General features: G+C 48.9%; 1 protein-coding gene across 1 annotated transcript in view; it reads left to right on the top strand.

Annotated features, from left to right (window-relative positions):
* The window catches only part of COG7 (component of oligomeric golgi complex 7), a 338,508-nt gene that overhangs the window by 105,797 nt on the left and 210,708 nt on the right, over positions 1-22,003 (top strand). Inside the window, exon 7 of the mRNA XM_085629498.1 lies at positions 780-902. Coding sequence (XP_085485624.1) covers positions 780-902 — 123 coding nt within the window. The remainder of the gene's footprint in view (positions 1-779; positions 903-22,003) is intronic.

Genomic DNA, 22,003 nt, shown 5'->3' with positions numbered 1-22,003 from the left:
CAGAGGGTTAGAAAGGTGGTGTGTTGCATGCAGCTGTTTCTTCAAACCTGAGCAGCTCCTGTCTAAACACCCTTACTCCATCTTCGTATCCTGGTTGCTCCCAACCATATATGCGGCTGAGACCCCGGCACCCTCTCTCTTCTCACCTTAAGTATCCCTTTGTTACAAGAACCATTATACTACTATAACTACTACGAACGCTCTAGCCTTATGTGCACACTGAATCCGGCATTTTATCTGTGATGTTTGTACTGACTCTCAGCACCAACCCATTCCATGGCCTCCTTTCTACATTCCCATCCTGAAGCCTGCCTGTATGTATGGACAGCATTCCTAGTCTGCACTATTTTTGGACCGGGTCTAAAAGCTGAAATATGGCAACGTTGCTACCTGGATCCTACCCTGTACAAGCGAGGTTGTCTTTTCGAGGAGTGCTATGGTACGCCTCTTGCGATGCCCCCATCCTCCCATGGTTAGTCATAGCAAATACAGGGGATCAATCCAACGTAACAAAGTGATCGGCATCAGAGGCACAGCTTGGTTCCATCTCTGTTGATCCTGTGTTTTAATGGCGCTCTGTGTATTTTGCGTTTCTTTCAGAGTGTACTTGCTGATAATGATTTCATCTGTTAAGCGGGGCTCCTGTGCCATGGGCTTCAGCAAGGCATAGGGGTGACCATGTGCACTGCACAACTTTGTATCTGATTTTTCTCCTGCCTCTTGATGGGGCAGAGCTGCCTTTGTTCAGTTGCATAAGTATGCCCTTGTGCTCTTCACAGGTGCAGTTGGTGACCATATGGCAGGACCTGTGCCAGGGGGACTGGACCTTGCAGCGGCAGCTGACGGAATTCTACGATACCCTACTAGGGGCGTGGCACTCCCAGCTCCAATGGACCAGCCAGGTGGGTCATAAAGCGTATTTCTTGTCGTGGGGTTGTGGAGGGCAAACACCTGTCCATGTGCACCAGCCCGCAGTTCTAGCCTACAAAAGACCGCTTCTAATTCTTTATGGACGTCTGGGATTGGTAATGGTGGTTCCAGTGTGAGCCCTGAGGTTTTCTTCTTCAGCAGTCTTCCAGTTGCAACCCTTTCCTTTCACTCCTTATCTACATACTGCTATTATTTAACCACTGGTTTATCCCCGTCCCACTACCATGGTGATGTAATTCACTTCCTAAATTCAGGTAAGTTGCTCCCCAGGAACAAAGAGGAAGGATGTGTGGAAAAGAGGTTATGTAACCAACTGTTATACATTGTGGAATGTCAGAGACACCCCAATGTTTGAAACTCCTAATGCTACACGCCAAGTTGTGGGAAAAGACCAAAGTGATAATACGAATGCTTGCATTAATCTCATCCACTGGCATTCGCTCGAGCCACATTCCAGACCATCCTTTCTCACCCACTGTGCCTTTCTGGCAAGAGGCCACCTTATTTTTATTTACTTATTTGTTTGAAGCGTTTTATAGAGCACAAACAAGACCCAAAAAGGTATCAGAGCGCTGTACAGAGTTAGCACCAGCAAGTATACAAAACATAATCCAGGGAAGTGAAGTTAGAACCTGTGGGAAAACATTCAAAAATTAAAGAGTATAGTGTTTCGGAGGTGCCATAGAGCGCTCCTGGTAAAACATCATACAATAGAAACGTGCGATGTGCCACAAAGAATTTTAGCAGAAAGAAGGAACTAGCAAAATCAAACAGTCCAATGCAGTTAAAGGAGCTATCTAGGACTTGAACAAAAAGAGGGCAAACGCAAATAATGGAACATCAGTGAAAATAATTCAAGGTTTTTGTTCTTGACAAAACACACAAGCATGATCAACTCGTTAACATTCGTTCATTAGTAGCCTTTTGACCAGTTTTTTTTAAAGGAAGTCGTGGATGGATTGGATCTGATCTCAGATGGCAAGGAGTTCCAGATTCTCTGTGCAAGACCGGTGAACGCACGGTTGTATGATTTTTTTTCTTTTTGAATCTTGGAGGTTTCAAGAGAAGGGTGGATGTACTTTTGAGGTTCCGGCTGGAGCCCGATAGCTCAAGTTTATTTGCAAGGTAGTATGAGGTATTGTGGTGAATGGCTTTATGCGTCAGACAAGCTATCTTGAGTCGGATTCTCGCCTCAATGGATAACCAATTTAGCTGCAGCAAGTCGGGTGAAATGTGATCAAATTTCCTCGAGCCTGTTAAAAGTCTGGCTGATGCATTCAAGGTAGCTCTGAGTGGGGTCAAGCTAGCTTTGGGAAGTCCTGCTAGGGTCACCAGCCCATATTCCATTCTAGAGATAATCAGAGATTGAACTGCCGGCCTGAGCTCTTCAGGGGGTAGGAATGGTTTGATTTTCTTTAGTGTGTTGGTTTGGAAATTGGCACCCCTAGTAGTAGCACTGATGTGCGCTTGCATATTTAGGTGTTTATCCAAGGTGATAACTAAAGATTTGGCAGAGTCTACAACGTGAGGTGTACAGTTCAGAGCAGTTAGGTGTTTAATCCAGTCGAGGGTAGGAGCTGAGTGATTAGGTGGGGTGATCAAAAGAAATTCCATTTTGAGCGTATTTAGTAGGAGATGGTTCTGAGCCAACCATTGTCAAGTTTGGGCAAGTGCAGCATTTAAAGTTTTTATGTCCTCTTGCGTGGAGATCTTCAGGTACAATTGCGTATAATCCTCATACATGTGGTATTGAATGTACGCACTGTTTAGAATGACTGCCAGAGGCTCCATAAACAGTTTAAAGAGAGTGGGTGATAGCGTAGAACCTTGGGGGACTCCAATCAGGACAGGGGTATTGGAAGCGAGGGCATGATTAACTTTGACCCTTTGCGTGCGGTTGTGAAGGAAGGAGCCAAACCAGTTTAGGACCATGCCCGAAAATCCCATTCTATGTTGCAGGAGATCAATCAGGTGTCCGTGTTTGATGGTATTGAAGGCCAAGTCTAGAAGGATCAGGAGACCAGGGACATTTTGGTCAAGGGCTCTCACTGCGTTATCAACAATGTGAGTTAGTGCCGTTTCAATGCTGTGCCCTGCTCTGAATCTTGATTGATGCAAATCATTCTTGGTCCTGCTCCAGTAGCAACAGTCAAGCCCGAACTGAAGGTCTCTTCTGAGGGAAAAGACAAGCAACCCCAGATCGGTTTCAACCTGAGGGGGCCGGAAGTGAAAGGTTGCACTGGTCTAATTTCACATGCGACACTTGCGCACTGTGGGTTAAGGTACACTGTGAATGGACCTGTTAGCCTCAATTCATAAGGGAGCAGATCCTTACCAAGAACGAAGCATGAAACCTAATGTGCCTCTGTTCTTTGCGTTCTGTTATTCTTAGATCCAAACATGGTCATGATCTCTTCCATGCACTCTCTACTCACCATCTTCAATCTCTCAATAACTCCCAATGAATTATCAAGAAAGTATCTTTGAATATTAACTCCGCATCAACCTCCGATAATCTCTGCTTTCAATTTTGCTTCTGCAAATAAGCCTGTGAATCTATTACCCGCTAACAGTGCATGCCAATAACTGATGACGGGAAATTCTGGAGTAAGCATTGACCACGCCCGAATTGTAGGTTTCATTTCATTTTTATTTATGTCTTTTAATACACTACACTAGACTTCCAGCACACTTGTATTCCACTGTGGATGCAAGGGTTTATCACACATCAAAGCAAGGATAACGCAAAGCATCATCACAAAAAAAGAATCAGAAACGGATGGGGAAAGCGTTTGTTCACGGCTGGAGGACTTTTGGTGCATGGAACAGGCCCGACCATGTGCAAATCAGTGCCTAGTTGTTGTAGTTTAGAAACATCTGAAGAGTTTTATTGCAAGAACCCTGACTCAGGCTGGTTAACCCATATCCCAGTTATATTTGAATCTCAGAGTTTTCTTGGTAGATCATCAGTAACACGCAAAGTTTATTGGGATCAGTGCCCTTGTAATCAAACAGTGACACTCGTTTTATGTGAATCTCCCTGCATCAGTTGCTTTTCTATTAATGCATGGACTGAGAATCTCTTGAGAAGAAGACAAGGCTACTGTGTTATTTATATCACTTGTTCAAGCATTTCTTGAAATTCTGAATGGAAACCTCAAGCTCCTTATTTAAGTAATATACACTTTTGTAGCCTTCTTGTAAAATTGCATGTAATCAGGATAAACTCAAAATTGGCAGGCAAAATCGATATTATACGGGGGACCCGGCAGGGGTGCCCCTTGTCGCCAGTTTTGTTTACCTTTTTCATCGAACCTCTGGCCGTTAGGATTCGGGATAATATAGATATTAAAACTCCAATAGAGGGGATGGCGAAACGAAAGTTATTCGCAGATGATGTTCTACTCTATCTTAAACCGGTAAGGCAAAATATTGATATGATCTTAAGGGAATTCGCTGAGTTTGAGGCGATTGGTGGATACAAAATCAATCATAAAACAACGGAAGTATTGGCGTTAAAGGTGTGTAGCAATTTCCTCCCAGATAATTTAAAACAACAAGCTTATTCTCTTGAGCCGATTCGATATCTGGGAATTTACATCTCAAACCAATATGCAGATTTATTTAGATTAAATTATGAAGCAACTCTGAGTAAAATTAAAGATCTATTGGGCAAGTGGACACTTCTTCCCCTTACTTTGATTGGGCGTGTTGCACTAATAAAGATGTCAGTACTACCCTTATTAATATTTATTTTTTCAAATGTTCCGATCAAAGTTAATGCAGTTTATTTTAGAGAATTGGAAAAATTATTTCGCCAGTTTATTTGGAATAAAAAAGCGTCAAGGCTAAAACTATCAATCCTTCAACTGGATACTAGCTGGGGTGGGCTGGCACGCCCCCATATTCGTACTTATTATGAAGCAGCATTTATGGATATAGTTGTTCGGTTACTTGATAATAAAGGGATCTCTGGATAGCTTTTTCCTGAGTAAGATGATCCATGAAGCTGGATCACAGCTTCCGGTCTTTATAAAAACATCAAAACTTTCCGAAAAAACAAGATACAAGACGCTCCAAGCATTTACCAGCAGACTTCAGAAATTCTATTCCCTAAAGGCCCAGTCTTCGGGATTTGAATATCTGGGCTTGACAGAGTCCAGAAGCTTGGGCCTTTATATTCAGAATAACCATGTGAAACTTTGGGAAATAAAAGGATTTAAGGAGCTAAGCCACTTCATAATAGGAGGTAGATGCATTAACTGGGATGAGGTTCAGGCTAGAGGCGGCAATCAGAGCAGGCTACTCTTTTTTTTAGCTACCTCCAGGTTAGATCACTGATAGATAAATATATACTCCCAGGAAATATAGGTACCCCTCAGGTTTTAGCTGCTGAGTTTAGAACCAAATTGCGAGGTATAGGTATCGAGTATTTCGAAATAAAGGTGAGCCCCTATTGGTTACCAATTTTCTTGAAAAAATAAAACAAGAATTATCTTGCAATTTTTGAATTGGAGAGTGGCAAACTATTTCTCAACATGGCAGAAAGGCATTGAGAGCCGCAAATTTTAAAAGAATGGTGTTTCTGTCCATTGGACGGCTTATTACACTCCACAAGCTTAGCATAAAATGTATCCCGAGGTTGAAAATAAGTGTTTTCGGTGTCAATAGGTTGGGGAGGGTGGCTGGCTACATGTGGTTTTTTTACATGCTCAAAGCTGAGCCAGTTCTGGGTGAAAATGTGTGCTGAGCTTAGCCGTGCGCTCGTGAGTAGGATACAGCCTGAGCTGGCTCTGTTTGGTTTATCAAAACAGAGGCAAATCCAGTTTTTAACTGGGGGGGGGGGAAATGTTTTTATCAATCTCTTTTTTGGTGGCACGTTCACTGATCCTCCAGAATTAGAAAACTACTAAAGCCCGACCTTTCCCGAATGGTATAACAAAATGAAACAAGTAAAAACCTATGAAGAAGTTTATGCGAAAAGGGTGGGAGCTACTAGAAAATGTATTTCAGTATGGAAGTATCTTGATCAAATGGAAAAGGATCTCCAGGGTTAGACATATTTGTCGGGTGTATGGAACTTTAGCACTCGCACTTTAGTATACATGAAATGGTTTTCTTCTAATGTATAATACTTGTGGTGATTACATCTTATCTTTAATGAAAAGGATTGTATAGTATGAATTGTGTTATTATATTTACTTCTATTTTTAGTACCTTCTTGTGTGTATTTAGTCTGCTCAATAAAAAAAATAAAAATAATCAGTTGTTGTGTGATAGCCTAAACATCGGTGGCAGGCACCTGTTAAAAAGAGCACCACTTCGGCTGGACTCCATTTGCTGCTGAGTGAAGTACCCTTTGAGTGAGCAACTTACTTACTCAAACTTGTAGGGTGCCTGCTAGCGGACTCGCAATAAATCGCCAGATCAAATAACCCTAACTGGGAGGTCTGGAAATGAAATAGGTGTCGGAGCTTCCCAGCGGATCTGTCGCAAGTTCATTTCAAGATTTCCTGGAGTGTAATTTCTCAATTAAAGCTTGTCCCATGCTGAGACTATAAACTCTGCTTATGTTACAATGTATACGTGTTTAGTAGGGATAATGGTGAACCACATTTGTTGATTCAGTCGAGTTATTACCCTGAAGTAGACCCCGATTAAGATTCCAAAGGGTTTAAAATAATCAATGATTTTAGACAAAATCAAGTTTGGTTTTATCCCCTGGGCTCATGCCTAATGATTTGTATAATGGGCATTGACTGGCACATGCATAAGCGTTGCTGTTATAAGTAATGCAAGTTTGAAATATTTGATGGTCTTTTCTAGTTCTACAGTAATAAGTCATTCAAGTGACACACAAGTTAATAGTTTCCAGGTCTTTTGGGCTACACCACACAGTCCTCACAGTTATGTTTGTAATGTGTTTTTTTCTGTAATCATCTTGATTTTATAAATCGATGCTTAAATTTGATAGACCGGTCTCGCCGTGATTTGTTTTGGACTAACTCTGAATAAGGGTATGCAGATCCGGTGGATTCCCTCTAATGTGTGTCAGTAGATGTAAATAATCCTCCATTAAGAGTTGTTTTTAGATTGTAGGTGAATTACCTTCAGCACCAAACTCAGAACAGATAAAAATGGGTATATATTCAGGCCGTTGTTACAAGCAGCCCAGAAATTGGTCCGTTTTTACCCATCCCTGGAGCTACTGATGCCAGGAGTGTCAGTAACACCAGCATAGGGGAAAATCTGGGCCATGGAATGTAGGGCACTAAGGGTCCACTAAGAAATGAGGAATTACCGAAGAGCTGTAATTCTGGGCCCAGTTCTACTGATGGAGATTTTGGCTGTGTGAAAGCCAAGAGATCTGCCTTAGTCTTTCATAATTCTAATGGGGTCATTAACTCCTGATACCAGCCCATTGGAATTAAGAGGCCACCCTTAGTGGGGACCATAGAAGGGTGTCTGGAAGTGTGTCTCTGTGTATGTGTGTATATATACGTACACAGATGGACAGCCTGGCATTGTCAATGGTGTTTGACGTACATTTCATGCAATGTTGTTCAACAAGATGTTCATTAAGCTGGGCTGTTCACAATTATGTAAATTAGCAACTTACTGTGGGTGGATACCTCCCTTCTTTTGACTTGTGAGAGTCATTCTGTGAATGCTGTCCAGCAGGAAATGTTAATTTGAACAGTCACCTAACTTGTTTATGGCTAATTAGCGACATATTATTGGGGATGGGGCGGGGTGGTTAGCTTTTGTTAGATATTCGGTTCTTTCAGGATTACAGAAGCAGGACTGACTCTGGTACTCATCGACAGAGGGGACTGGTAATGCGGTTAGGGCACCACGAACAGTAGCTCCTAATGTAACCCTTGGCAAATCAAATGGCCCAGCTGCTGTAATTCCAAGCCCACATGGGGGTCTCGGAGAGATCAGGGTTTTAAATTGGACTATCGTAGGGTTAGCTGGGAAACGTGAGGTTGGGAGCCGACTAGAATATGTTAACTCATATGATATAGTTCTTTTCCAGGAAACATGGGCAGTTAAGGTGTTCTGTGGAGTTTATGCATGTGTTACCACACCTGCAACCCCGTCACCTGATAAATGCACACATGCAGGACTGTTTTGTTTCAAGCCTTCCTGTTGATATGGAATTGTGAATTCAAACTGTTTATCAATTTTTACTATGACCAATATTTTAGTAAGAGCTAATCCTAATTTTGTTCAGCTCTTCAATTTGATAGATAACCACATTAGAACATCCTCCTCAGCAAATGTTCACCTCAATGTGGTCCTATTGCTAGGTTAAGTAGTCATTGTAACATCCCCACAATAATCTCGTCAAGGGGACTGAAAGAGACATTCCATCCCAGAGGATGTGGAAATCTGCTGCCCCCTTATACCTTTGAATCTAAGCTTTGCAGCGCAATCGAGTACGTGTTCACCTCCCCATGCAGTGTTCCAAACTATGACTCTATAAGGAGCCAGTTGGTATTAGATATTATCTTCGTCTATAGACATCTTTTGGATCGATTGGTGGTGGGTGGTATTGAACCTAGCATTCACATCGATCACAACCCTCTAGTAATCACCATGGGTATTCCCGATGTAAAAAAGACTCGAATGGTGGTGGGCACAACGGAGCTCATTGCTAAAGATGACAATCAAAGGCTAGTGTGGAGAGGAGCTGACTTCCAATCAATGATTGTGTTCAGGTTATGTACTGATGAAGTGCCACTGGTAAACATGTCTTTCAAATGAGCAAACAGTTTCTCCGACAGATGAGGACTTTGAAAGGTTAGAGCTATTAATCACAGATTATTTGCCACAAACAGTCCGGATTAGGGGAAAAGGATCTCAGCCTTGGTTTGCAAGGGAGCGTAGGTTAGCCTGCATTTGTCTACATCATGCCCTTCAAGCTGTCCCCAGAGATTGTGTTAAAATAGCCAGCTCCAGGAAAGACTACAAACTAATCTTGAGGAAAAAGAAAGTGGTTTATCAGTACCAAGCATGGGATGATTTAGTTACTGCATGTAAGGTTAAAAATGCCAGTCTGTTCTGGCATACGGTAAATAAAAGTAAATCATCTACTGGTTGTGAGACCCATCACTGGACGCTAGTGTAAGTCTTGATAAATGGGTAGATCCTTTTTCTCATGTATACGGTTCAGGGGACACAAATGAGATGGGTGCAAATCAATTTTGGCCGAAGTTCCCGCTGGACATTGAGCTCTCCTTTTGAATAAGTTATTGAGGCAATCGACGCCAGTCCTTTGAATAAAGCTCCTGCACCTGATGGAGTCCCGATAGATCTATGCAAGTAAAATGTAGAACTGTGGGCTCCTCTTGTTACGGATTTTATTAACTTGGCATGCAAATCCGCCCTGCCTCAATCGTGAAGAACAGCCATCATTTTTTCACTTTTTAAAAAGGCTCTAGAAGTAATCCCAGTTGTTATCGGACAATATTTCTTATAGACTCCACGGTCAAGATAGTGGATAAGATAATTTTATAAAGGCTGCTGGTCCGGTTGCAGGACAGTGGCATCCTCTCTGGACTCCAGTGTGGGTTTGGAGCGGAGCTGGGGACAATGGAACAATGCCTTAATTTGTATCTCATAATTAACAAATATACTGGAGCAAAGCAAGGATCTATTTTTCTAGCATTCATGGACCTCACCTGCATTTTTGATAGCATGGTGAGGTCCAATTTATGGGCTAAGTTGGAGAGCTTCGGGATCGATAAGGGCCTCGTAGAGTTCTTGAGGGCTCTACATTATGACCTCTCGGCCACCGCCAGGTATGGGCCTGGCGGTGAATGCACCTATTTTTTTGCAACAGGCTGAGGGGTGCGTCAAGGGTGTGTCCTTGCCCCAATATTTTTCCTTTTGCAAGTTAGTGGCTTAGAGGAGGCACTGTTGGCCAAGGGAGCAGACATTCCCATGATTAAAAACATCCCTATCCTTGCCCCAAATTACGCAAACTGTTAATAGAAGGCTACATCGATTTTTTGGCCCCTTTGAGGCCGGCTATATATCCCACTGAGACTTTGTTGATGGCCTGTTGACCAAGGAACATCAAAATGCGGAGATTGGCGATAAGTGACAAACCAATAACAAGAGTTAGTGAATTTTCTTATCTTGGGGTTACTTTAGATTTGCAGGGTTCTTGGCTGGCATGTGTATCCAGGGCTGGCTAGAATCTTATTTTTTTTTTTATTGTAATGGGTTTATTTCTAACCTGCCTTTTTTTATTTGTAAAAAAAAATCTATTGCTCCTTTTTAGAAGTTTATAGGGGGAAATGTCTTCCGGTTCTAACTCACTGCTCGAGCATTTGGGACGCCAAAAATGACTCTAGCCTCCAGGTGGAGGAAAGCAGGGTATGTAGAAGCTTTTAGGCCCCTCCCACCATGTAGCCCAAGTTTCATATTGCACGAGGAGCTTGGCCTGGAGTATGTTGAGGATTGCATCAACTTGGCCCCATTGCTACTGTGGTGCACTATATCCACAAGCCCTACTTAACTAGGATCTCCTTGTGGATTGTTTGTCATGTAGCATGGGTCTCTAAATTCGTGGCTGGCCTATGCCAAGCTGGGGTTACTGGTTAGGCAGAACTGCTTCCACAAGTTGAAGGGCTGCATAAGGTTGACAGATCCCAGCTGAAGAAATTATTCCTTGAAATGAGGCAGCAAGAAAGGGAAGCTGGAGAATTCATTAAGACCCAGAATAAGGCTTACATTTTAAACTAAAACACCCTGGGGATCGAACCATATTTGAAGTTCTTGCCTGCCACCTGGGACAGGGTCCTGTTAGCTGGATTTAGGCTTGTGTATATTAGATGGCAGCTATGTTCCCCCTTTGGATTATGAATCCTCTTCTATCCTTGTTTGCCCATGCAATGTAAGTCCCCCACAGAGTTTGCTGCATTTTGCTGTAAATTGTACCCTTGTTTTTGCAAGACACTATCTAATCTCAGTAATGTGGCTCAGGGATGGCCAGATGCTGACCAGCCCCACTGCAGTACAGTCACTAAGCTCACTGCTGATTTGTTTTAGTGTCAGCTCATTTCTTAAAAGCGCCCTCCGTGTTAGCAGTCATACGATAATTTGATTTTATAATGCATTAAGGCCAGACGTTTAATGCACTGTTTTAATAGCTTTAAATCAAGTGTGATTTTATGTTTTTGCTTTTTTGATCGTATTTAACGTTTGACTAAAGCTATCTGATTGATTGATTAGCGATGCATATCTTTGTACTAGTTAATTGCAATGTCCATTTTCCACTGTGTAAATAAGTATACAGTTGTTTAACGTCATTGTGAGACCGACCTCGTGGCGTGGGCCCTCCCGACCAGCAAGTCACACTACAAACACGCCGAACCTCGTGGGCACAGCCTTCCGGCCTCCGTGGACCAACATCCCGAGGGCCGACCAGATCCCCAACACGCATGCCCGGCCGAGGGAGAACGAAACCCCCCCCCCCAAACCAGACCGAGAGGCGCCGACTCTGTCACACCTCTGGACTCTTCCCCGAGGGAGGTTTCGATCGGCCACCAGGCCCCCGGTGAGCGGGCGCCTCTCCTGCTGGGCGTCTGGGGTCCCTCCCGGACACATCTGAACAGATCAAGGGGCTGAGCGACAGGAAACCCCGACACCTCGCCCCCCAGGCACGAGACCCCTCTCCGCGAGGACTCCGGACTTCAAAGAGGAGGGGGAGTATAACAAGGGGTGCTGAAGGGACGAGAGGCAGAGAAGACCTGGACTGACGAGAGCCTGCGGACCTGGTCGCGGCTCGATCGCTCACCGAACAGAAGAAACGCTATCCGAACTCTGAAACCATCTGAGCCCAGCTGACGCCGTCGCGGCTCCCCGAACGCTGAACTATCTGAGCCCTGCTGACGCCGTCGCGGCTCCTCGAATTCTGAAACCATCTGAGCCCTGCTGACGCCGTCGCGGCTCCTCGAATTCTTAACCATCTGAGCCCTGCTGACACCGTCGCGGCTCCCCGAACGCTGAACCATCTGAGCCCTGCTGAGTGACTCGCGGCCCGCTCCTCCAAGAGAATCGGCAGAGATTGCCGAGAGAAGCAACATCCCCTCAGCTCGAGGATTGAGAGCTGTGCGCCGGATACCTCGCAGAGACACTGATTGAAAGACTGTCCTGCTACCCCTTTTCCCATCATCACAAGATCGCTGCCGCTTGTGGCATAAATTCTGCACCTGCCTGCCGGATCATAAAGATCCCTGACAACTACCGATAAAAGCTTATTGCCTTATAACGAACTACTGTGTGGTGTCCCTCTATCCGAAGAGAGAATAAGCGCAGCGCGTGCGATCCTAGGTGCGAGACCCTTCCAGGAAGGGCCTCCCTGCTCTTGCTCGGCTTAACTCTGGGAAAGGTGGGCCTCAGGGTGGTCAGGAACACATTCCGCAGCCTCCCCGGGGAACGCCTTCCAACATTTGGTGGCAGGCGACGGGATCCGAGCCAACACCTAGAGATCGTGCAGTAGACGGCTTACGCACCACCAAGAAGAATGGAAGGAGAAACTTCCCTAGGTGCCGCAGGCACCAACCCAAGCACGGCATTTCAAAAAGACCAGTTAGAATCGTATATGCACCGAGAACTGAAACAATTTTGCAAAGACTTTGGAATCGCTACCACCGGACTAAGCACGAAAGAGGACTTCCAGGGGGCATTAAAAACCTGGGTCGAGGCAGAAACTCCCCGGTCACAAGCAGAAGGAGAGCACCCCGACGAACCACGAAGCAGCCCGGGGAGGAACGGCGCCCCCGAGGGGGGCCTATCCCCAGAGGAACTAGCGGACCGAGAAAGAAGTCGCAACCACGAACTGGAACTAGCAAAACTAAAAATCGAAGGAGAGATAAAACTGGCTGAGAAAAAACTGGCAGTAGAACAGTTACGCCTACACGGAGAACTAGAGGAAAAGAAACGACAGAGAGAACACGAAGAAAAGAAACTCCAACTAGAGCATGAACGTAGCCTAAAAGAAATCGAGCTCAAGGCCAAGAGGGCGGAGGCCCGACCCTCAGAAACCCAACCCATCTCCTCCACCGTGGAACCAAAGGTCCACATCCCCAAAGATGTGGTGAAAGAATACTATAAGAACGACGACATTCAGCAATGGTTCAAGGCCTACGAAGTCGCCATGACCTCTCACCGAGTCCCGCAGGAAGACTGGGGGGCCGGGCTGTGGGGCCGGTTCCTGAGCGAGGGGAGAGATACCCTGCTGGACCTGCCCTCCTACAGTCACATGAAAGAGGCCCTGGTAGCCAGATATGGGCTCACCCCTGAAATGTACCGGCAACGGTTTAGAGACTGCAAAAAAATACCCGGTACTACATGGGTGGAGTACGCGAACTTTTACAGCCGGGCCTTGGACGGATGGATCAAGGGCAGCAAGGTCTCCACTTTTGAGGAGCTGTTCGACCTAATCGCATGGGAACACTTGGCCGCTAATTGCTTCGTAGAGCTGCGCCAGCACCTCCTGGACAGCAAACTCACAGACCCTCGGAAACTGGCCGTCGAGGCTGACCGGTGGGTGAACACCCGGACCTCCCGGGGCCCCGTGGGAGACTACGGTCGCCACAGTCAGGGACCCCCCCGCCAGAGGGGCGAAGGGAACCAAGGCCGACAAAGGGAGCTCCCGGGGGGATCCCCACTCAGCCCTCCCAGAGGACAATCTCCGCCCTTTCCAGCTCCGCCTCCGGCCAGCACCGGGCCCCCAGGGAGGCCGGGACCCCGAGGGAGAATCACATGTTTCCGCTGCCAGCAGACCGGACACTATGCCAGTGACCCTCAGTGTCCCCTGTACCAGCGGACCACCACCACAACCCCGCCGGCTCGACAGATGGCCTCTGTAGCCCTGGGGGAAGAGATGGAAGACTCCGAAGAATGGGAACCAGCCGCCATGGCTTTGGTCTCCCTAGGGGACCGGGAGATGGTCCCCGGTACGCCCCTGCCCGCCAACACGAAGAAGTACCGACAGCAGGTGACGGTCAACGGTCACCGCATCGAGGGGCTCCGGGACACGGGGGCGAGTGTCACGGCGGTCCACTGTCACCTGATTTCCGAGGATCAGATCCTGCCTGACGCCTTTTGCCCCGTCATCTCATCAGACAATTCCGAGAGCCTCTGCCGGATGGCCCTAGTCCCCTTCGAGTGGGGGGGAGTCACCGGCAAGTTAAAAGTAGCGGTCCGAACCTCCCAGCCCGTGGACTGCCTCCTGGGCAACGACCTGGAGAACTCCCCGTGGGGACAAGTGGAACGAAAGGCCCACCTCGAGATGATGGGCCTACCCGAGTGGGTATGTGCCACCACGCGCTCGATGACTCTCCGGGCGCCTTCCTCCGAGGGGGGAGAGGCCATGCCCCTGAACACCGCCACCATCCCCGAGAGCCAGGATACACCACCAGAGGCCAACGACCCCCTTCTGGACGAACCAACCGCTCCCGGCGAAGAATCCGGGCCTTCCGACCCCGCAACCCTGACCAAACTCGGGGACTTGCCAGAACTGGCCCGTGGCCCTGCAAAGGGGGCCCCTCCCGTGAAGAGTTCTGCCAAGAACAATCCACCTGCCCGTCCCTCATTGGACCCCGACAACAGGCCGAGGCCCAAGCAGCAGGCGACCAGACTGGCACCCACTGGGTATACTGGGAGAACGGACTACTGTACAGTGAACAGAAGTCGGCCGAGTTGGGATCGGCCCGAGTACTAGTAGAACCCCTACGCTTCCGAAGTCTTCTCCTGGGCCTGGCCCATGATGTACCCCTGGCCGGACACTTAGGCCAAGATAAGACCTACCAGCGACTCGTCACCCACTTCTACTGGCCCAAGATGCGAGCAAATGTGGAGGCCCACTGCAAGTCCTGCCCCACGTGCCAAGCCAGCGGAAAGAGTGGGGTCAAGCGCAAGGCTCCGCTCCAACCCTTCCCCGTCGTCAGTACCCCTTTTGAGCGGGTAGGAATCGACATTGTCGGACCACTGGGCCCTAAGACCGCCCAGGGCCACCGGTTCATCCTCGTCCTGGTGGACCATGCCACCCGTTACCCCGAAGCCATCCCTCTCCGCACCGTAACCGCCCCCGTGGTGGGCCGGGCCTTGATGGGGATCTTCTCCCGCATGGGGTTCCCCCGCGAAGTCGTGAGTGACCGGGGTACGAACTTTATCTCCCGATATATGAAGTCCCTCTGGCAGCAGTGCGGAGTATCGTACAAATTCACCACCCCGTACCACCCCCAAGGAAACGGCCTAGTCGAGCACTTTAAAAAGACACTGAAAGGGATGATCATGGGCCTCGAGGAACCCTTACGCCGGAGGTGGGACGTCCTCTTCCCATGTCTCCTGTTCGCCTAACGGGAGGTCCCCCAAAAATCCCTGGGGTTCAGCCCATTTGAACTGTTATATGGACACCCCGTCCGAGGACCCCTGAGCCTGGTCAAGGAGGGGTGGGAAGCAACCCCCCGGGGGAACCAGACGTATTCCGATACATCCTGGCGCTCCGCAACCAGACCCGAAAATTCAGGGAACTCGCAGAAGCAAACCTCGAGGCCAGTCAGGAAGAGATGAAGCGCTGGTATGACCAGAATGCTACGCTGGTCGAGTTTCAGCCAGGCCAACAAGTCTGGGTCATGGCCCCGGTGAGACCCTGCGCTCTCCAGGATAAATGGACTGGACCCTTCAAGGTGATCGAGCGGAAGAGCCAAGTCACCTATCTCATCGATGTGCAGTCCCCGCGGAACCCCCCCCCGGGTTCTCCACGTGAACCGCCTCAAGCCCCACTTTGTGCGGACCGAATTAAGTCTACTCCTGGCCACCGACGATGGGACCGAAGAAGACACCGAGCCCCTCCCAGACCCCCTGGGGGCGAAGGAAACCGATGGATCCGTGGAGGGAGTGAGACTGTCGTCCGCCCTCACAGCCCAACAGACCGACGACTGCCGCCAGCTACTAGGGCAGTTCGCGGATCTCTTCTCCCTGACCCCCGGGGTCACCAGCTGGTGTGTCCACGACGTGGACACCGGAGACAGCCCGCCAGTGAGACATCGGGCCTACCGGGTCCCTGATCGGGTCCGGACCTGCATCCAGACCGAGGTGGCAAAGATGTTAGACCTTGGGGTGATTGAACCCTCCGACAGCCCCTGGGCCAGCCCGGTAGTCCTAGTTCCGAAAGCGACTACCCCGGGTGTTGCCCCCGAGCTGAGATTCTGCGTGGACTACCGAGGCCTCAATGCGGTCACCCGAGCAGACGCTCACCCTATCCCCCGTGCCGACGAACTCATCGACCGCCTTGGGGCCGCCTACTACCTCAGCACCTTCGACCTGACCAGTGGGTACTGGCAGATTGCCCTCACCGAGGGAGCCAAGGAGCGCTCCGCCTTCTCCACCCCGGATGGGCACTACCGCTTTAGGGTGATGCCGTTCGGAATGAAAAATGCCCCGGCCACCTTCCAGCGGCTGGTGAACAGGGTCCTGGCCGGACTAGAGGGGTTCAGCGCAGCATACCTTGACGACATAGCGGTCTTTAGCTCCCAATGGACCGAGCACCTCCAGCACCTCCGTCAAGTCCTGCTGGCTCTACGCCGGGCCGGCCTCACCATCAAAGCTAGTAAATGTCAAATTGGGCACGGCTCCGTAACTTATCTGGGGCACCAGGTGGGGAGTGGGCAGGTCTCCCCCCTCCAGCCGAAGATCGACGCCATCTTGTCCTGGAAACCCCCTACAACCCAAACGGAAGTCCGAGCCTTCCTGGGCCTCAACGGCTACTACCGAAGGTTCATTAAAAACTATGGCAGCATCGCAGGCCCTCTCACAGAACTAACCTCCAAAAAACACCCCAAGAAAGTACACTGGACTCCCGCCTGCCAGAAGGCGTGCGACACCCTAAAGGCCGCAATGTGCGCGGCTGCAGTACTCAAAGCACCCGACTACGCCCGGGAGTTTGTGGTCCAGACGGACGCCTCGGAACACGGCATCGGGGCAGTCCTCTCACAATACGACGACAAAGGCATCGATCAGCCCATAGCCTTCATCAGCCGAAGGTTACTGCCCCGGGAACAGCGGTGGAGCACGATTGAACGTGAGACGTTCGCCGTAGTCTGGGCTCTCAAAAAGCTACGGCCCTACCTGTTCGGAACACACTTCCGAGTGCAAACAGATCGACCCCTGCGGTGGTTGATGCAGATGCGAGGGGAAAACCCCAAGCTGCTACGCTGGTCCATCTCTCTCCAGGGGATGGATTTCACTGTGGAACATCGCCCCGGGACTGACCACGCCAACGCGGACGGCCTGTCCCGATTCTTCCGCTTCAGCGAGGAGAACTCCCAAGTGGATGGGTAGTTCTCCCCGCCTTTCAGCTGGGGGGGGGCACGTGTGAGACCGGCCTCGTGGCGTGGGCCCTCCCGACCAGCAAGTCACACTACAAACACGCCGAACCTCGCGGGCACGGCCTTCCGGCCTCCGTGGACCAACATCCCGAGGGCCAACCAGATCCCCAACACGCATGCCCGGCCGAGGGAGAACGAAACCCCCCCCCCAAACCAGACCGAGAGGCGCCGACTCTGTCACACCTCTGGACTCTTCCCCGAGGGAGGTTTTGATCGGCCACCAGGCCCCCGGTGAGCGGGCGCCTCTCCTGCTGGGCGTCTGGGGTCCCTCCCGGACACATCTGAACAGATCAAGGGGCTGAGCGACAGGAAACCCTGACACCTCGCCCCCCAGGCACGAGTCCCCTCTCCGCGAGGACTCCGGACTTCAAAGAGGAGGGGGAGTATAACAAGGGGTGCTGAAGGGACGAGAGGCAGAGAAGACCTGGACTGACGAGAGCCTGCGGACCTGGTCACGGCTCGATCGCTCACCGAACAGAAGAAACGCTATCCGAACTCTGAAACCATCTGAGCCCTGCTGACGCCGTCGCGGCTCCCCGAACGCTGAACTATCTGAGCCCTGCTGACGCCGTCGCGGCTCCTCGAATTCTGAAACCATCTGAGCCCTGCTGACGCCGTCGCGGCTCCCCGAACGCTGAACCATCTGAGCCCTGCTGACGCCGTCGCGGCTCCTCGAATTCTGAACCATCTGAGCCCTGCTGACGCCGTCGCGGCTCCCCGAACGCTGAACCATCTGAGCCCTGCTGATGCCGTCGCGGCTCCCTGAACTACGACTCTCCGGTGCCTGCTGAGTGACTCGCGGCCCGCTCCTCCAAGAGAATCGGCAGAGATTGCCGAGAGAAGCAACATCCCCTCAGCTCGAGGATTGAGAGCTGTGCGCCGGATACCTCGCAGAGACACTGATTGAAAGACTGTCCCGCTACCCCTTTTCCCATCATCACAAGATCGCTGCCGCTTGTGGCATTAATTCTGCACCTGCCTGCCGGATCATAAAGATCCCTGACAACTACCGATAAAAGCTTATTGCCTTATAACGAACTACTGTGTGGTGTCCCTCTATCCGAAGAGAGAGTAAGCGCAGCGCGTGCGATCCTAGGTGCGAGACCCTTCCAGGAAGGGCCTCCCTGCTCTTGCTCGGCTTAACTCTGGGAAAGGTGGGCCTCAGGGTGGTCAGGAACACATTCCGCAGCCTCCCCGGGGAACGCCTTCCAACAGTCATGTGAATATTTGGGTGCCACGATTGGATTGTGTCGGTGTTTGAGATAAGGTATAAACTGTTTTTGAAAGTCATAGCAATACTTGTGGTTTTTGGGGCACTTTACTGAGCTCCGAAAGATGCGGATGGAGGGAAAAAGCGATCTAAGGTGGAGTCTAAGTCCTCGTACATTTTCTGTTATGGGAGAGGTATCACAAGTCCGCTTGAAACCAACTTACCGCACCCACACCAAGCATTGGATGGAAGTTTTTGGTGTTTGCTGGATGTTTGCCTGAGAGGGAGCCAACCCTCCTGGGATACCCTGCTGCTGTGAACCCTGAAGATTAGAAGGAGAGGGGTAGGAGGTATGGCCCTAAATAGTGGGCTCTAATCTCCTGCAGCATGTGACACATTTGGGGTTTAGTGGACTTTTGCCTTGTGTCTTGTTTAAGTTTGATTCTGTTTTAATTTATTTTAAGTTACTTTGTGTCATTATTTCAAAGTTGCTAACTAGGTTGGTTCGCTCTACTCGGCACCCGTAAATGGTTTGACTCTGATTGTTCTGTGGCCAGTAGTGTCTTCGGGCTACTTTTTCTAGTTGTCCTAAATGTAAAAAGATGAGATCCCTTCCCGCAAAGGCAGTTTATAAGTCGTCCCTAAAATGAAGAAGGTGTATCATCATATTATAAGCTTGGACGCAGCTGAAGCAGACTCGCAGACTAAAAGATGTTTTAATTTTTGGAGGGTGGTGAACTCTTCCTTTTTTTTCGTTAGGGTTCTGGAACTTTCTTGTCTTTCCACATCAAACCTGAACAGTGGGCTACTTACTTTAAGTTTAGTTATGATAATGTTGGCTGCTCCAGTACTCCATTTTCTTATTTGACCTTAAACATTAGCACTTGCTTTAGCTCTGATTATGAGGATGTGCTGGCATCCATTTCTGAAAGTCCGTATTGTAAAGCCGCTGGACAAGACGACGTTCCAGTGGACCCGTTTGAATCCAATATAGGGCTCTGGCCCTCCCTTTGGACGAACATCTTGAACTCTGCCTCTCATTCGAGACTACTTTGTTCATGGCTCTATGAAATGATGGTTCCTGTATTCAAAAAAAGGTCATCAAAGTGATCAAAATCCTACAGGCCCATCTCGTTTATTGATTCTGTTGTCAAAGTAGCTGGGACTCGGAGGGTCATTTTGAAAACAATTTTAGTTATGTCTTGTGACAGCAACATTCTTGGTGATGTCCAATATGGCTTTAGGTTGGTCCTGAGGACTATGGAGTAGAGCTTCAGTTCGGCAAGTATACTGTGTTAAAAAAGGCTTCTATGTATTTAGATTTTATGGATATGAGCAGTGCTTTCAATCCTGTTAATAGATTTTATTCTCTCTGGGTCTCGATGCTACACTTCTTAACTTTGTCCACTGTTTACATACTGACTTTTTTTTACTTATCTGCTACTGTGACATTTGGAAATCGTGGTGAATGCTCAGAATAATTTAGATTAAAAAGAGGGGTTTGGCAGGGTTGTCTTTTGGCCCCAATATTAATTTTGCATATCAATCTCAATCTTTATTTAATCTTCAAGAAACAAGATATACCTCACATTGGATATAAGGCTATCCTGGAGCTTCTTTATGCAGACCATGCCATTTTACTTTCTCATTCTTCTATCGGTCTGAAAAGACTTGTGGACACTTTTGTTGCCTTTATGGATAACCTAGTTATACTGATGGTTCTAAAAAACCATGTGATGATTTGAGTGCCCAAAACAACTAAGACCAGGACATTAAGTGTTAAAAACAAAATCATTGAGAGAGTTTATCGCTTCTCTTATCTTGGTTACATTTGATTCCAGTAGTAGCTGGTCTCAATGCTGTAACCTCAGATGCATTACATTTGCCTAATCTTAGGGGTTGTTCTTAATTTCGCCTCTAAACTGGGATGAAAACCTCTTTATTTATAAATCTGTTTTTTGAGGTTTTGAGAAGGTGTACATCACATTATGAAAACAGAATAATGTACAGCAACATTTATACCATGGCTATCTACTCGGACGGGTATACAATGGACTGTGGAGAATGGGTGTACCTCCTGGTCTCTTGCCACAATGAAAGCCCTCTCAACAGTCGCACCAACTATAGAGCCGTTTTTGAAATCCTACCACATGAGGGGGCGACCCCAAAGCAAGAGTCTTAATACTTCACCCATTCTCTCCTAGGGTTTTTCCATAAACAGATAGCTGTTTGGCCCCTGTTATTTTAAGATTTGCTAACGCCCCACCAGAACAACAGCAGCAACAGCAGCAAAGTCCGGCCATTGTCCAAGTATTGCTCACCCAATGTCCCGTAGGTCGTCCCCCGCAGCCCCATACCTCCCACACAGGCCACTGCACAGACAGTGTCGCGCTTGCTCTTGCGCCCCGCCAACCTGACTATGCCCTCGCTATCGTACGCCATGGCACTCGGCTGGAAAACCAACTCCACACCCCCCGGGATGGCGCCCTCATCGCGCACCTGACAGGCCTTTGCGGTATCCTCCCCTGAGCACATCATGGTCTGCAAAAGCGCCTCCCACTGGGCTGCAATGGGTGTCTTCCTGAGGCCTAGCGTTTCCTCCCTCCAGAGGGCCGTGCCCTCCGCCTTAGCCCATACCAAAAAGGTATGCCCGCGTGTTTGGTGGAGCAGCTGTCTTCCAACGTTTGGTAAGAAGCCGTTTCGCCACCACAAACCCCAAGTCAATGAACCGAGAAGTAACCTTTGTGGAAGGAGTTCTGCGGAAAAGGTGTAATAGGTAGGCTGGCCACTCAAATGGGATATCGCGACCTGTACACTCGCAGAGCGCTTCCTGCACTGCCTGCCAGTATGTGCTCAGTACGGGACAGCTCCACAGCATATGAATTAGGCCAACGTCTAGCTCCGCACAGCGGGGGCAGCATGCATCCGTGCGGTGAAAGTATCTATCAATAGAGGCGGGCGTGAGATATTCTCTGTGTAAGATGAAGAATTGTATTTGGCGGAAGCGTATGTTCCTGGGGATTCTCGTCGGCCCTGCAGCACCCTGTCCCACTCCTTGTCAGTCACGGGCCGAGCCAGATCCGCCTCCCACTTACCACGTAGCGGCGCCAAACTAATCGCCGCATGTGTGCGCAAGGACGCCGCGAACCATTTAACCAGATGTCTCCCCCGCCCCATGACATGGTGGTATTGTACCGTGAGATGTTGCTCTGGCTCCTCCCTGAGGTCTCCCCAACAGCCCGTGAGCGTCGCCACCAAACACCGATGACGAAGAAAGTGGCCGGGAGCTAACCCCCGTCTCCCTGGGATGAAAACCTCTTGATCAGATGTTGGTGATTTACAAAATGCAGTGTGTTCCTATTTTCTTTTATGGCTCTGGTATTGTTACTCTTCCAGTACCAAATGACAACAAGCATTTGCAATGCAATAGGTCTCGCATTTTTACGAGTTTGAG

The sequence above is a fragment of the Triturus cristatus genome, chromosome 10, assembly GCF_964204655.1.
Source record: "Triturus cristatus chromosome 10, aTriCri1.1, whole genome shotgun sequence".
Lineage (NCBI taxonomy): Eukaryota > Metazoa > Chordata > Amphibia > Caudata > Salamandridae > Triturus > Triturus cristatus.
Note: the sequence above shows the minus strand (reverse complement) of the source record. Positions and strands in the feature narration are given on the sequence as shown.